Source organism: Ahaetulla prasina, chromosome 7 (assembly GCF_028640845.1).
Source record: "Ahaetulla prasina isolate Xishuangbanna chromosome 7, ASM2864084v1, whole genome shotgun sequence".
NCBI lineage: Eukaryota > Metazoa > Chordata > Lepidosauria > Squamata > Colubridae > Ahaetulla > Ahaetulla prasina.
The window spans coordinates 70247192-70260162 of NC_080545.1; the positions used below are offsets into that span (position 1 = coordinate 70247192).

Genomic DNA, 12971 nt, shown 5'->3' on the forward strand with positions numbered 1-12971 from the left:
GCATTGGCCCTTTGTTTCTGCTGCACTGCTCCCCACCCTCACCTCACCTCACCTCACCCACACACACCCGTTTCTCCGTGCCCTATATGACCATTCCCCCCCCCCCAGACAAAACAAGTCTTGATTCTTGATCGGGTCTTTGGTCCCTTTGCAAAGTGGCGCGCCTGGCCGAGCGACCCGCAGACTGTCCTCGGTGCGCGCCTCGTCGCACTTCTGCTGCTGCTGCTGCTGCTGGCAGTGGTGGTGGCTGGCACGGGTCCAGCCTTATCCCGGTGTGCCATCCCCGCCCAGCACTGCAGCTCTGGTCATATGAGCAAAACGGAGGAGAAGGGCACTTTCCCCCCTCCCCCCTCCGTCTGAAGTCTTTCCTTGCACTTTCTCTCCCACTCTTTCCCCCAAACAGTTGCGAGGATGGCGATGGCTGACTTGTTCACCGACGAGGAGATCAAGAAGATGTTGAGAGCCTTTGCGGGTGAGCCTTTCCAACGGGGCGGCGGGGGGGGGGAGAGGGATGGGAGCGGGAAGGTCCGGGTTGCTGAAAAGTGGAGCTCAAGCAAGGAAAGAGGGAATTATTGGAGGCGCGGGGCGAAGGAAGAGAGGGCTGGGTGTCCAGCCTAAGCAGGCACAGCCGGGAAGAGTCCGGGGACGAGACTCTGCGCCAACTTCCCTGAGTGGAAAGGAAAGCTTGGCTAAGGGGAGAGAGCTGCTGCTGCTGCTGCTGCTGTGCTGCGCTAGCGGAGACCGCACGTTTTGTCAGCCCAAGGAAGAGTCCAAAGGAAGTTTCTGGCTTTACCCTTCAGTCAGAGACACGCTAGATCTTTTGCACTACAGCTTCCGCAAAGCCGGACTCTACGACCCCCCCTCCCCCGCGTAGAAAAGTTGCCCTGCCACAAACCTGGAGAATGCAAGGTTGCCAGGTTTTAAGCAATATTCTCCTCTGTTTTCCCATCTTTCCAAGAGTTTCAATTTCTTGTGGTAGACTTGGTTTGTTTCTTTTTTGATTTCCTTTCCTTTCCAGGAGACAGCTTTCTTTTTTTAAAGGGGGGTGGGGTGAGGAAATCAATTACTTTCAATTAAGTTAATTACTGATTAACAGAGTTGGAAGGGACCTAGGTCATCTAGTCCCCTGCCCCCTCTCCCCCCAAAAGCGGGAAACCCTACACCATTTCTGACAGATGGCAGTCCGATCTCTTCTTGAAAGCTTACAAGGGCAGAAAGAAAATATGAATGGTCAAATTTCCTTGCAACTTCCCATATTTATTTGATGTTGGCACTCAGTGGTTAGTTTTTGTCCCTAGCTGGGGATTCTGGGCACAATAGATGCCACATTGTGACCATGAACTCAAGGGGCAGAAAGGTCAGGTTAAAACACAACCAGGCCCAGGGTCAACTTATTCTACATTTGGAAGGGGGGGATAGGAAAGAATCCACAGAGGTCTGATCCAAGAAAGAAGAATGGCAAGTTCCCCCGCATTGCTAGTTGCATCAGAAAGATTATTCCTCCAGGTGTTACTTAGCATACAAACCAGATCTGCTGAATTTCCTTCTATCAGAGATGCAAGAGATCTCATCTCCTTGCCTTCTTCGATATGTGGCCACACTAATCTCTCAAATTCTCACTTTAATGAACGTGTCTTGGGTGTATATGTTCCTTTGATATTATACGTTTTACTATACCTTGGTAATACAATTATTATTCCCTGGCTTGCTTCTGTCGTATGAACTTTTTAAGTCACACAATTCTCTGGGAAATTCCATATAAGTGCCCAGACTGCAGATGGCTGCTGTCTGTAATGTCAAGTAATACCATTGGGCATGGCTGAATATAGAACTGTCTGGTTTAGCATCATGAAGTCTGGTGCCCTCCAAATATATTAGACTGCATGGTCAACATTGTCTGTTTGGCATAGCCTTCTTTTCCTCCAAAATCTGGATTAGTTTACCTTGGAAGACAAATCTGGATTAGAAGTCTCATTCAGGCAAGCCACTGCTATTTCACCCAAGTATTTTCAGGGCTCTTCATGTCTATGGGATTTTATTTTTCTCTGTATTATAGTTATATCCCACCTTTATTTCTTTTTACAGTTCAGGGTGTATACATAATGTTCCTTTTTCCTTTTTTCCCCACAACAACAATCCTGTGAGGTAGGTTGGGTTGAAGGAGTGACTGATCCAAAGCCATCCGCAAGGCTAGAATTTAAGAGTCTTACAATTTTGGTCTGGCACCTTAAAGCACTGTCCCAAACCAGCTCTCTGGAATTGTCACTCTCTCAAACCGTCTGATATCATATGGTTGAGACAGGAATGAGCATAAATCAAACTTACAAAATCCACTTCGTTTTTTGCAAAAAAAGCAAAACAAAACCCAACAATGATCTATGAATCAACCCCAAATAAATGCATAGGCTTAGACAGATGCTTGCAATTAAAAGATTCCTTAATCCATGAATTTATTTTCAGCAACAAGACTGAATTCACAGATTGATTATGGGATGGTTTTTCTTCATCCCCTAAATTGGGGAAGAGGAGCCTGTTTCATTTCAAGAGGCAGAAATCTGGCCATTCCACCAGAAAAAAGAGAAATGGGCTTCTATTGTCCACTCGTGGGCTAATATATGCTTCTCTGTCTATATTTGCTTAATGCATGTAACAGGCTAAATTGTGTCCTTCCCCTTTTTAGTCAAACACTGCAATTTTTGTGTGTGTGGTTTTTTTTTTTTTTTTGCTGTGACCTTGGGTAAATGCCCTGAACGAAACAGTAGCAATCACGCAAGGAAAGTGTGCCATAGAACAGATTCCTCCAGAAGTGGACTGATTTCCAACTCACATTTTCCTCCTCTTTCTGTTCATTGATTTCCTCTAAATTTACATGCAGTGCCAGAAAAAGAAATCTGTCCAAATGAAAGACATTGCCAATCAGAGCACTTTTTAAAGTCACTGTATCAGATTTCCCGATTACCTCTCTTGGATGTAAAAACCAAGGTGACAATTATTTCAGTATTTAAACAGAGCCATTTAAACTCTTGAGGATTATCATCAACATTATTAATGATCTTACTGTTGTTGTTGTGTGAGGTGTGTGTGTGTGTGTGTGTGTGTGTGTGTGTGTGTGTGTGTGAGAGAGAGAGAGAGAGAGAGAGAGAGAGAGAGAGAGAGAGAGAGAGAGAGAGAGAGAGAAGCTCATGTCGGCTGTGATAGAGTACAAAGCCTGTTTTATAGCAGTCTCCTAAATAATATCTCACCACCTCCATGCACACCATGAGATAATTTATACAAAATATACACTGGAGAAAACCTTAAACAAATAGCTATTTGTCAACCCCTTTTAATTCTAGCCTTCCCTCCTGTTTAGGATGTAGACAGCAATTTAAAAATATGGAAATTAAGGAACCAGTCTTCTGCACTCTTGATTGACAATGGGAAATTCTCCCAGGATTTTTTTTTCCTGCTACAAAATGATGGTTAAAATATCTGTTGCCTTGTCTTCTCTTCTCTTAGGACTCATCATATGCTGATCTAACAGGATATTCTTACTTTCTCATTTTATTGAAACTACTACTTCTTTTTTTGTAGAACTCTGCCAATGTCCTGGACAGCCAGTGGACTTCAGAAAAATCCTTCCCTTGTTCTCTGGGCTATAACCAGGCCACTGAACTGCTAGATCCTGTATCTGCCCCACCTCCCCCGAAAAAAAACCCCTTAAATTCTTGGATTGGTGTTTAAAGTACTTCTTTCTTTACAGCCTGAAGTGTCTTGAATGTTTTGGGTGAAACGGTGTGAATATCATGCAATCGTGAATATATTAATCCCCTGTGTTACATCTAGTTTAGTCCTCATTTGCAAATGTTCACACATAGCTCTATTAGGCAGCTGGGACATATCTGTAGAGTGCAAGGGGAGGGGAGAGAGACAGAGAGATGAGAGACAGAGAAAGAGGAAAAGAAGTGATTATCTTTCAGCATCTTAGGCTGGTTTCCTGATCAGGTCCTAAAATGTAGCTGAAGGCAAATAAAGAAAATAGGAGACTAAAGCATTAATTATGGTACCTTGGGTTTTATAAAATAAAGGTGGAATATACATCTATTAAAAATTATAACAACATTACTACTGACTTTAGACTTAGTGGCAAAGCACTTGTGGTACTTAAGAAGTAAACAAAAAAAAATAAAACAAAAAGGTAAAATATTGATTGTTAATACCATGGAGCAGGGATCTTTGCCGCGAACGGTACGGTACAATTACCGTGTTGGCACAGTGGTTAGAATGCAGTATTGCAGGCTAATTTTGCTGACTGCCGACTGACAGCAGTTTGGCAGTTCAATTCTCACCGACTCAAGGTTGATTCAACCTTCCATCTTTCTAGGGTCCCATATTGTTAGAGGCAATAAGCTGACTATGTAAACCATTTAGAGGGGGCTGCAAAGCACTGTGAAGTGGTATATAAGTCTAAGTATCATTGCTATATAAATAATTTAGAATAACAATACATATATGCCTGCTTAATAGACGGTGGGTTCTTACAATTCCCATTTTAATGCTGTCTTAACCCTCTTCCTTCTTAAAAACTAAAGTTACAATGCATCCTTTTTGGTTTGATGCTCCCTACTGTGCTTTTCAAAATACCACAAAAATAGTCTTGTTGTCTCCATTATGGTTGTGCAGTGCTGCATCAATAATTTGGAGATGGTGCTTCTAGCAAGTCAGAACATGAGAATAGTATTCAATAAACAACAGCAATTCTTTAAAGCAACTACATTATTTCCTAGGATTGTGAAGTTGCCCTCTGTGGTTGTGATCTGATCTTTGGAAAAGACATGGCTGTTTTACAGAACTGAAGACATGTGTTATCTTCATAATCCTGTGTGCACTGAAGAATCCTTTTGGAATAGTGATAGCACTTAGACTTATATACCTCTTCACAGTGCTTCATAGCCGCAGTTTACAGAATCAGCATATTGCTCTCAACAATCTGGGTCCTCATTTTACTGACCTTGGAAGAATGAAAGGCTGAGTCAATCTTAAACCTGGTGAGATTCAAACTGCCAAATTGCAGGCAGCCAGCAGTCGTAGCCTGCATTCTAACCACTGTGCCACTATGGCTCTTTGAATCACATCCAAAGACTACCCCCTGATATTCATTTTCCCAACTGCAGTTTCAATTGGCATGAGGATGTAACTGCACCCTAATGGTCTCTTTTGTTTACATAATGCCACATCTAATTTATAGGGTAATCAATTTGCAATCATCCCTTGGCAGTCCCAATTAAAAACAGTTTTATTTCATATAAAGTGACAAGGTCCTGCCATAATAAGATAGGTACAATCCATGCCTGTGTTCAAAGCAATTAGAAAAGAGTTGCTTCTGGAGTTGTCACAAGTGTGTATCTATCTATGTGCATCTATATGGTCATCTATTCACTATCTAGCCCATGATGCTTTCCAATTCACTATTCCAAGTGAATATTCAAGCATTTTGTGCTATGTAAAGTACTAGATACTCCTAAAAAGAAAACAAGGAAGAAAAGCAAGGAGCCAAGTGAATTTGTACAAGACTAGAAAGCAGGAGATGGAGAGTTCAAGTTCCACCTTAGCCATGAAAGCCAACTGGGTGACTTTGAGCCAAACACTCTCTCTCAACCACATCTACCTCAAAGGGTTGTTATGAGGAAACAGGAGGAGGGAGGACATGTTCGCTGCCTTGAGATATTTGTAAAAATAATAAAAATAGGATACAAATGAACAATAGAATAAACAAATAAACAAACAAACACTAGTGTCAGATTACACACAGCAGCATCAATTTTGCTAGTTACAGTCACCTAATTTTTGCATTTTTCCTGCCAATAGATGACTTTGACTTGGTGATGTCTCATACTATTGAGTTAAAGTACTACCCATCCATCCGTTCATCCATCCATCCATGAATCATAAACTTTGTTGCTTCCATTGCCAATCCCTATCTTGTCCCCACTGCATCTGTTTCAAATCACTGCCAAATGCTATTTGGTTATTTATGAGCATGGCAATCATTAAAGGCAAGGTTAACAGTTATTTGCTCTATCTTGCCTGCTTACTGTTTCAGCCAGTGGGAAAAGATACAGCAATCAGGGCACACTAAGAGGAATGGGATTGGTTTGCCTTCAAGGCTTTGCATAGGTTTGTCCATCTAGCTTTTCTGCCACTTTTGCACAAGTTGGATACCTTCCAGAGAGAGGGGGGGGAGAGAGAGAGGGAGGGAGGGAGGGAGGGAGGAAGGAAGGAAGGAAGGAAGGAAGGAAGGAAGGAAGGAAGGAAGGAAGGAAGGAAGGAGAAACAGCCCTCGAAAGTAGGGAGGTAGGGCAAAAACAGAGAGGGAATGCTGGATAGTGACTACAGGGAAGAGGGTTAGTCTGCATTTTCCAGTATTCCTCAAATATACTTATCATCACTTTGAATAGGGCTTTCTAGATTTATGCTCTGCTGTAATATCCTTACAATACCAACAAAGTCATATCAGCCATCACTTCCTACTCTTTTCTCTTGAATACATGTTCCACCATAAGGTTGCTATTGCTCAGCAGTGGAAGCAATAGATCAGAGATGTGAGAAATGGGGGGCCACAAAGGTGTCAAGCTATTCCCCGAGGGCAGGACAAGAAGCAATGGGTGGAAACTAATCAAGGAGAGAAGCGACCTAGATCTAAGGAGAAATTTCCTGACAGTTAGAACTATTAATCAGTGGAACAATTTGCTTCCAGGTTGTAAATGCTCCAACACTGGCAGTTTTTAAGAAGAGATTGGATAACTATTTGTCTGAAATGCCTAAGCAGGGGGTTAGGATTAGAAATCCTCCAAGGTCCCTTCCAACTCTGTTATTCTATTCTATTCTATTCTATTCTATTCTATTCTATTCTATTCTATTCTATTCCTATTCCTATTCCTATTCCTATTCCTATTCCTATTCCTATTCCTATTCTAAATTTCCTGCTCACTGTATATGATCTATATGATCCCTGTGTAAGTATACCATATCTTCACAAAGTTCTGTTCTCTGTCAACACATTATTTACATAAATCTTATTTATATAAATGTCTCTATTATTTACATAAATCTCATCAGCCAGACAGTGTTCCTCTTCTGATTCGCCTAAGAAGTGCGTGCCTGGATCCCATTTTCAAACACTATAGTCACAGAATGGGACAACTCACCATCGTCAACTCTCCACAGCTAACTCTCTGCAGCCAACTCACCATGGCCAACTTCCCATGGGACAACAATAACCTTAATATATAAAAAATGGTGGAATAGAATCATTAAAGAAAGGATGCCAAGGGAGAGATTAAATGAAATGTGAATGACAAAAATTAAAATAATGTTTTAATTATTTTAAATAATTAAATTGAATAGTTGCATTCTCCTGTGACAAGTTGGGGGTGGTGAGTGGTCCCACAGTGAGTTGGCCATGGCGAATTGACTGTGGCAAGAAGACGGTTGTGGCAATAGTGATGCTCAGGTTTCTGCAGGTATCTCCTACCCTGCAGACCTGGGATAATTTGAGTAATGCAGTGAAGTGGAGGAAGACAAGTGACACAAAAGTTTGGTTAAACTGCCCATTACTACCATCTGTCATGTGGAAATACGTTTTAAAACAGTATTTAGTGTACTGTATTTTTATTTACTACTCTTTACACTGTTTGACAGCTGCTTTGGGAAGATTGATGTCCTCAAAAGAAGGAGATCAATCTATCAATCAATAACAAAGAAAACCAAACAGCTCAAGGGTAAAATGAAGGCAAAGGGTATAGCACATAAAGTTAATGTTTGGCTACCATAGATTAACTCTTTATACAAAAAATATATATGCATATAGATTGGCTTTCTGCAATCTCTAAGGAAAGCTGCAGTCCCAACATATCTGGAAGAAACTAGAACAAGTAAGGCTGAAATAGGTACTAACAGCTGGTCATTTTTCTTACAATGGTTACAATGTTATCTACATTTGGTGGATCAAGTATCTCCACTGAGAAGCATTCTATTTACAATTATTTGCTCAAGCTAGGATGGCACTCATTGGCATAGTTAAATCACCTAACTTTGCTTCCCTCCCAAAATGAACAATCATGTATCAATTAATTGTTCTTATACTGTGACAATGAATGGACCATGTCTTCTACAAAAGGAAAAAAAATGCAAACCGAATTCTGTTCACTTCCTGCAGCTACCAATACTTTTGACTACAAGAAATTCTTTGAGATGTTGGGATTGAAAAATAAAAGCCTCCAAGAACTGAAAATGTTTTTTAGCATTCTGGATACAGATAAAAATGGCTATCTTGAAACCGGTGAAATACAGTAAGCAAAGATTCCTTTCATAACATGTACCAATTGACATGTGCTATATGCTAGTAATGTGGAATACAGGTTGATATTTTTGACACTGGCTAGTAGCAGAAAAATGCAGGCCTAGTTGATAATCTCCCATAATTCTAGCCATACTAGAAATATAGCTATCCATACCAGGGGTCTCCAACCTTGGTCCCTTTAAGACTTGTGGACTTGAAGTTGAAGTCCACAAGTCTTAAAGGGACCAAGGACCAAGGTTGGAGACCCCTGATCTATACTACTCTCTGTTACTAATAAATCAGATGTAATATTCTTATTAAAGAAATAAGATCAGAACAGAATCTGAACTCAAAATTCTGAACTGAACTAAAATGTTATTCCTAATACAAACTCTGATGTAGAATGAATTCTGCTGTTGATCACAATTTTCTATTTCTTAAACTAATTAACTAAACATGTTTGTATATTGGTTTTTAACTTGTTTTTTAACCTATTATGAACCATCAAGAGTTACTTACATGAGCTGGGCAGACATAAAATCGAATAAATCAAAATAATTTTCCCTGCAGCCCATCAAACAGGTAAAATCTATTATTTATTTGTGTTGACTTTTCAGACATTTCGCATGAGGTTCAACTAAAATCTATTCTCCTGAAACTTCTCCATTAAATCTATTCTGGTTTTAAGTCCATTAAGAGTCCATCTACTCTTTTCTGTGGAAAAACTCTGTAGGGCAGCTTCAAGCCAATAGAGCTTGAATTACAGATACTGAGAATGGCTTGAAATAACCACTATAGCATCTGAAATTGTGCCTTTTCTAGTTGCATTCTTTTCCTTGTTAAGTACCTAACATGTGACAATGTCCTTTCCTAGGCAAATTTAAGGTCATTCATTCAAGGTTTTTCCCCCTCTAGTCTTGTACTAGAACACAAACATAAACGAAAGAGAAAGCACATAAATCTAGACAAAAAAGAATCTGAACACTAAATACAAGCTTGATGGACATTACCTTACAGACGACCCCCACCCCGTTAAAGACCTTGGAGTTTTCATATCAAATGATCTAAGTGCCAAAGCCCACTGCAACTACATCGCAAAAAAGGCTTTAAGAGTTGTAAACTTAATATTGCGTAGCTTCTTCTCCAGAAACACTACACTACTAACCAGAGCATATAAAACATTCGCCAGACCAATTCTTGAATACAGCTCCCCTGTCTGGAACCCATACCTCATTTCGGACATTAATACAATTGAGCGTGTTTAGAAATATTTTACAAGAAGAGTTCTCCACTCGTCTGATTAAAACAAAATACCTTATACCACCAGACTTGAAATCCTGGGTTTAGAAAATTTAGAACTCTGCCGCCTTCAACATGACCTGAGTTTAACTCATAGAATCATCTGTTACAACGTCCTTCCTGTTAAAGACTACTTCAGCTTCAATTGCAACAACACACGAGCACACAATAGATTTAAGCTTAATGTGAACCGCTCCAATCTGGATTGCAGAAAATATGACTTCAGCAACAGAGTTGTTAATGCTTGGAATACACTACCTGACTCTGTGGTCTCTTCCCAAAATCCCCAAAGCTTTAACCAAAAACTATCTATTATTGACCACACACCATTCCTAAGAGGTCTGTAAGGGGCATACATAAGAGCACCTACGTGCCTACCATTCCTGTCCTAATGTTCCCTTTGATTGTATCCAATTTCATATAGTTATTGCATACTTATGATTATATATATGCTTATATATCGTATAGTTATCTCATGCTTATGCTTATATATACTGTTGTGACAAATAAATAAATAAATAAATAAAAAGTCAGAGAGGAAGATGCTAAGGGTGATGACTAGGAATTAAGAAGTAAGTGGATGGCTTAAACATGAGAATACAGTAGTTCAGGAATATTCTTTAGTTCGTGGATGCAGCAGAAGTATACTTTCTCATCAAACCATTTTGCATTCTGCTGTAATCCATTCCACGAAAGAACCAAAGTTGCTTTTCTAAAACTCAACTGGATTTTCTTGTGTGTTTTCCCTTGAAGATGTTTTGCTTCTCATCCAAGAAGCTTCTTCAGTTCATGAAGCAAAAACCAAAAAAGTCCAGTTGCCGTTTGGAAAAGCACCTTTGGGACAACCATGATATGGATGATTGAGAATCTCCATAGACATTCCACTTGAATATCAATTTTCCATGAAGATGACCTTCAGGACGATTTAAAAATTTGAGGTGGTCCAAAATGAAGGAGGGTGATCTTTATTGGATGCTGACTACTGCAAGCACAAAGCATTTGTCCTGTGAAGTTCAGTTGCTACCATTAGTTCCAGGATGGTCAATCATTAAAGTCCTCTGTACTTTAGGTCTCACACACTGAAGAATCTGTCTCATTCCTTATATGACTTCCCTCCTCAATAAGCTAAGATACACAGAAATAATTTTTCTTGGAAACTAGACTATACAAATAAGATGTATTTTAAAAATCAATTTCCCTTTATAACTAAGCCTGCAATTAGAGCAGACTACCTATACCTGTCTACTAGATACATTACACCGAGCCCTTTCATTGTCAATTTAAAATCCTTTTCATTCTGCCAAGATTTAATTTCCATTACACATTTTAGTTCCGTTTTAATTTGCGTAGATTTTTCTTTTTAAAAATACATTTTGTTTCTTTCTGTTGTTCAGATGTTACTGAGTCTTAAGATCCAGACAAGATTAACTTTTATATTTTTCAGTTTTCTCCCCAAAACTATTTTTTACCATTTTTTGAAAGAAAATAAAATTCTATATGTATATAACAAATATAAATGTTTATAAAACCATTATCTCTGGAATCAGTTCTTCTCCCTTCCATTCACAGGGTGATGTTGCAGATTTTTTCCCCCAATAGCAGGCATCTCACTGATAAAGAAACCCAGGAATTCATGAATGCTGGAGATAAAGACGAGGATGGCAAAATAGGTATTGATGGTAAGTATGCTGTCCTGAACCCATCAACTTTCGTACCAGAAGTTCACAATTAAATAACCTGAACTAATGATCATTATGCATTCAAAGACAATGATAAAATCATAAAGCTGGAAGGGGCTGTTCAGGCCATTGAGCCTTACTCTTTGTTCAGTCCAGAAATTCAAATTATAGTACCCCCAAATCAGTGGTGAAAATCAAATTTTTTACTACCGGTTCTGTAGGCGCAGCTTGGTGGGCTAGGCGTGGCTTGGTGGGCTTGGCAAGGGACAGATACTGCAAAATCTCCATACCCACCCCACTCCAGGGGAAAGATACTGCAAAATCCCCATTCTCTCCCCACTCCTGGGGGAAGGTTATTGCAAAATCTCCATTCCCGCCCCATTCTGGGGCCAGCCAAAGGTAGTATTTGCTGGTTCTCCAAACTACTCAAAATTTCCGCTACCAGTTCTCCAGAACCTGTCAGAACCTGCTGAATTTCACCCTTGCCCCAAATTTAATTTACTTAAATTTCAGAGTATTTAAACAGATGCAGTGAAAGGGTTTGACCCCTCTCTCATGAAATGGTTCTACTATCAAGCTGCTTCTGGATCAGTAGATATGTTCAATTTATCAATTACTTTAGTCAACAAAGTGTTGCTCTAATCTCATTTTCTCAAGACTAAATATTAGGCCCGCAAGGGACAGGACAGGTGATTTGTGGTTTGTGATGAACCACTTTGTACCAGAGACAATGCAATTCCCTCTGAGATGACACAATGTCTTTCAAAAGAGGCACTTCATGTCAGCTCACAAATCTTCCTGACCTGATGCTCTCCAGAAATGTTAGGATTACAACTCCCAAAATTCCTAATCAGCAACAGCAGCCATAGATGGTTGAGAACGATAATATCTAGAAATATAAGAACGTAAGAAGCTGCTTTTGAAAGTTTCATCCTTGGTCCAATTAGCCTAAGTATAGTCAACACAAACTCAGACCTGGTGTTGCTAGATGGATTGATGTTTTCCCAATCCTATCTGGATAGTATAAAAATCGAATATGAGACAACCTTCTGCACAGGAAATGTATGATCTATCCCTTACCCCTTGATTGCTATAAGACAGGGAAACCAGCGAAGTTGGTTGCATCTATCATAGCCATCTCTTCTGTATATTAACCATTTATTTTCTTCTCATTTTTATCATTCCTCCAGAATTTATTATCCTGGTGAATCAATCATAAAGGTTTGGAATCATCTGAATCCTTATCTATCATTTACCACCTGATTCCACTTGTTTGTATGGGCCTCTTTTGTGCTCCACCCGTTCATCTATACTTCAACTGTCCGCTGCAGTCCTGTAACACTGTAATTGTGCTGGAAATGCTCTTAAAATAATAAAGGTCACATCAATCTGGACTGTTCTCACTGCTTCTCTTATGTTATTTTGGCATGAAGGGGAAGGGACACTATGAGAGGATTGGGAAGACATTATTTCAATAAAGGTATATTGCAAGTGTGCCTAATTTAATCTCATCGTATCTTGTTATTGCTTTCTGACAAGACTGACATCTTCTTCCAGAAATTTTCCTGCACATGCACGCATACACGTGTTCATAGCAACTTTACAAATCTACAGTGATAGCAGTTAGAAAACTTCATTTGACAGCCAATTCCTTTAAGTGAAATTGTCACAAT

The 12971-nt window shown here is 39.7% G+C and overlaps 1 protein-coding gene across 1 annotated transcript; it reads left to right on the forward strand.

Annotated features, from left to right (window-relative positions):
- The first annotated feature begins 348 nt into the window (after positions 1-348).
- PVALB (parvalbumin) lies at positions 349-12639 on the forward strand. The gene is made up of 4 exons (XM_058191127.1): positions 349-472; positions 8198-8330; positions 11189-11298; positions 12489-12639. The coding sequence occupies exons 1-4, from the start codon at positions 412-414 to the stop codon at positions 12515-12517; spliced, it is 333 nt and encodes a 110-aa protein (XP_058047110.1). The 5' UTR covers positions 349-411; the 3' UTR covers positions 12518-12639.
- Positions 12640-12971: the final 332 nt, after the last annotated feature.

Excerpts from the sequence above, each read along its gene's own strand:
- PVALB (XM_058191127.1), top strand. The coding sequence starts at position 412 with ATGGCGATGGCTGACTTGTTCACCGACGAGGAGATCAAGAAGATGTTG. Across the intron at positions 473-8,197 it reads GATGTTGAGAGCCTTTGCGG|CTACCAATACTTTTGACTAC; the intron begins GTGAGCCTTTCC and ends CACTTCCTGCAG. Across the intron at positions 8,331-11,188 it reads CTTGAAACCGGTGAAATACA|GGTGATGTTGCAGATTTTTT; the intron begins GTAAGCAAAGAT and ends TTCCATTCACAG.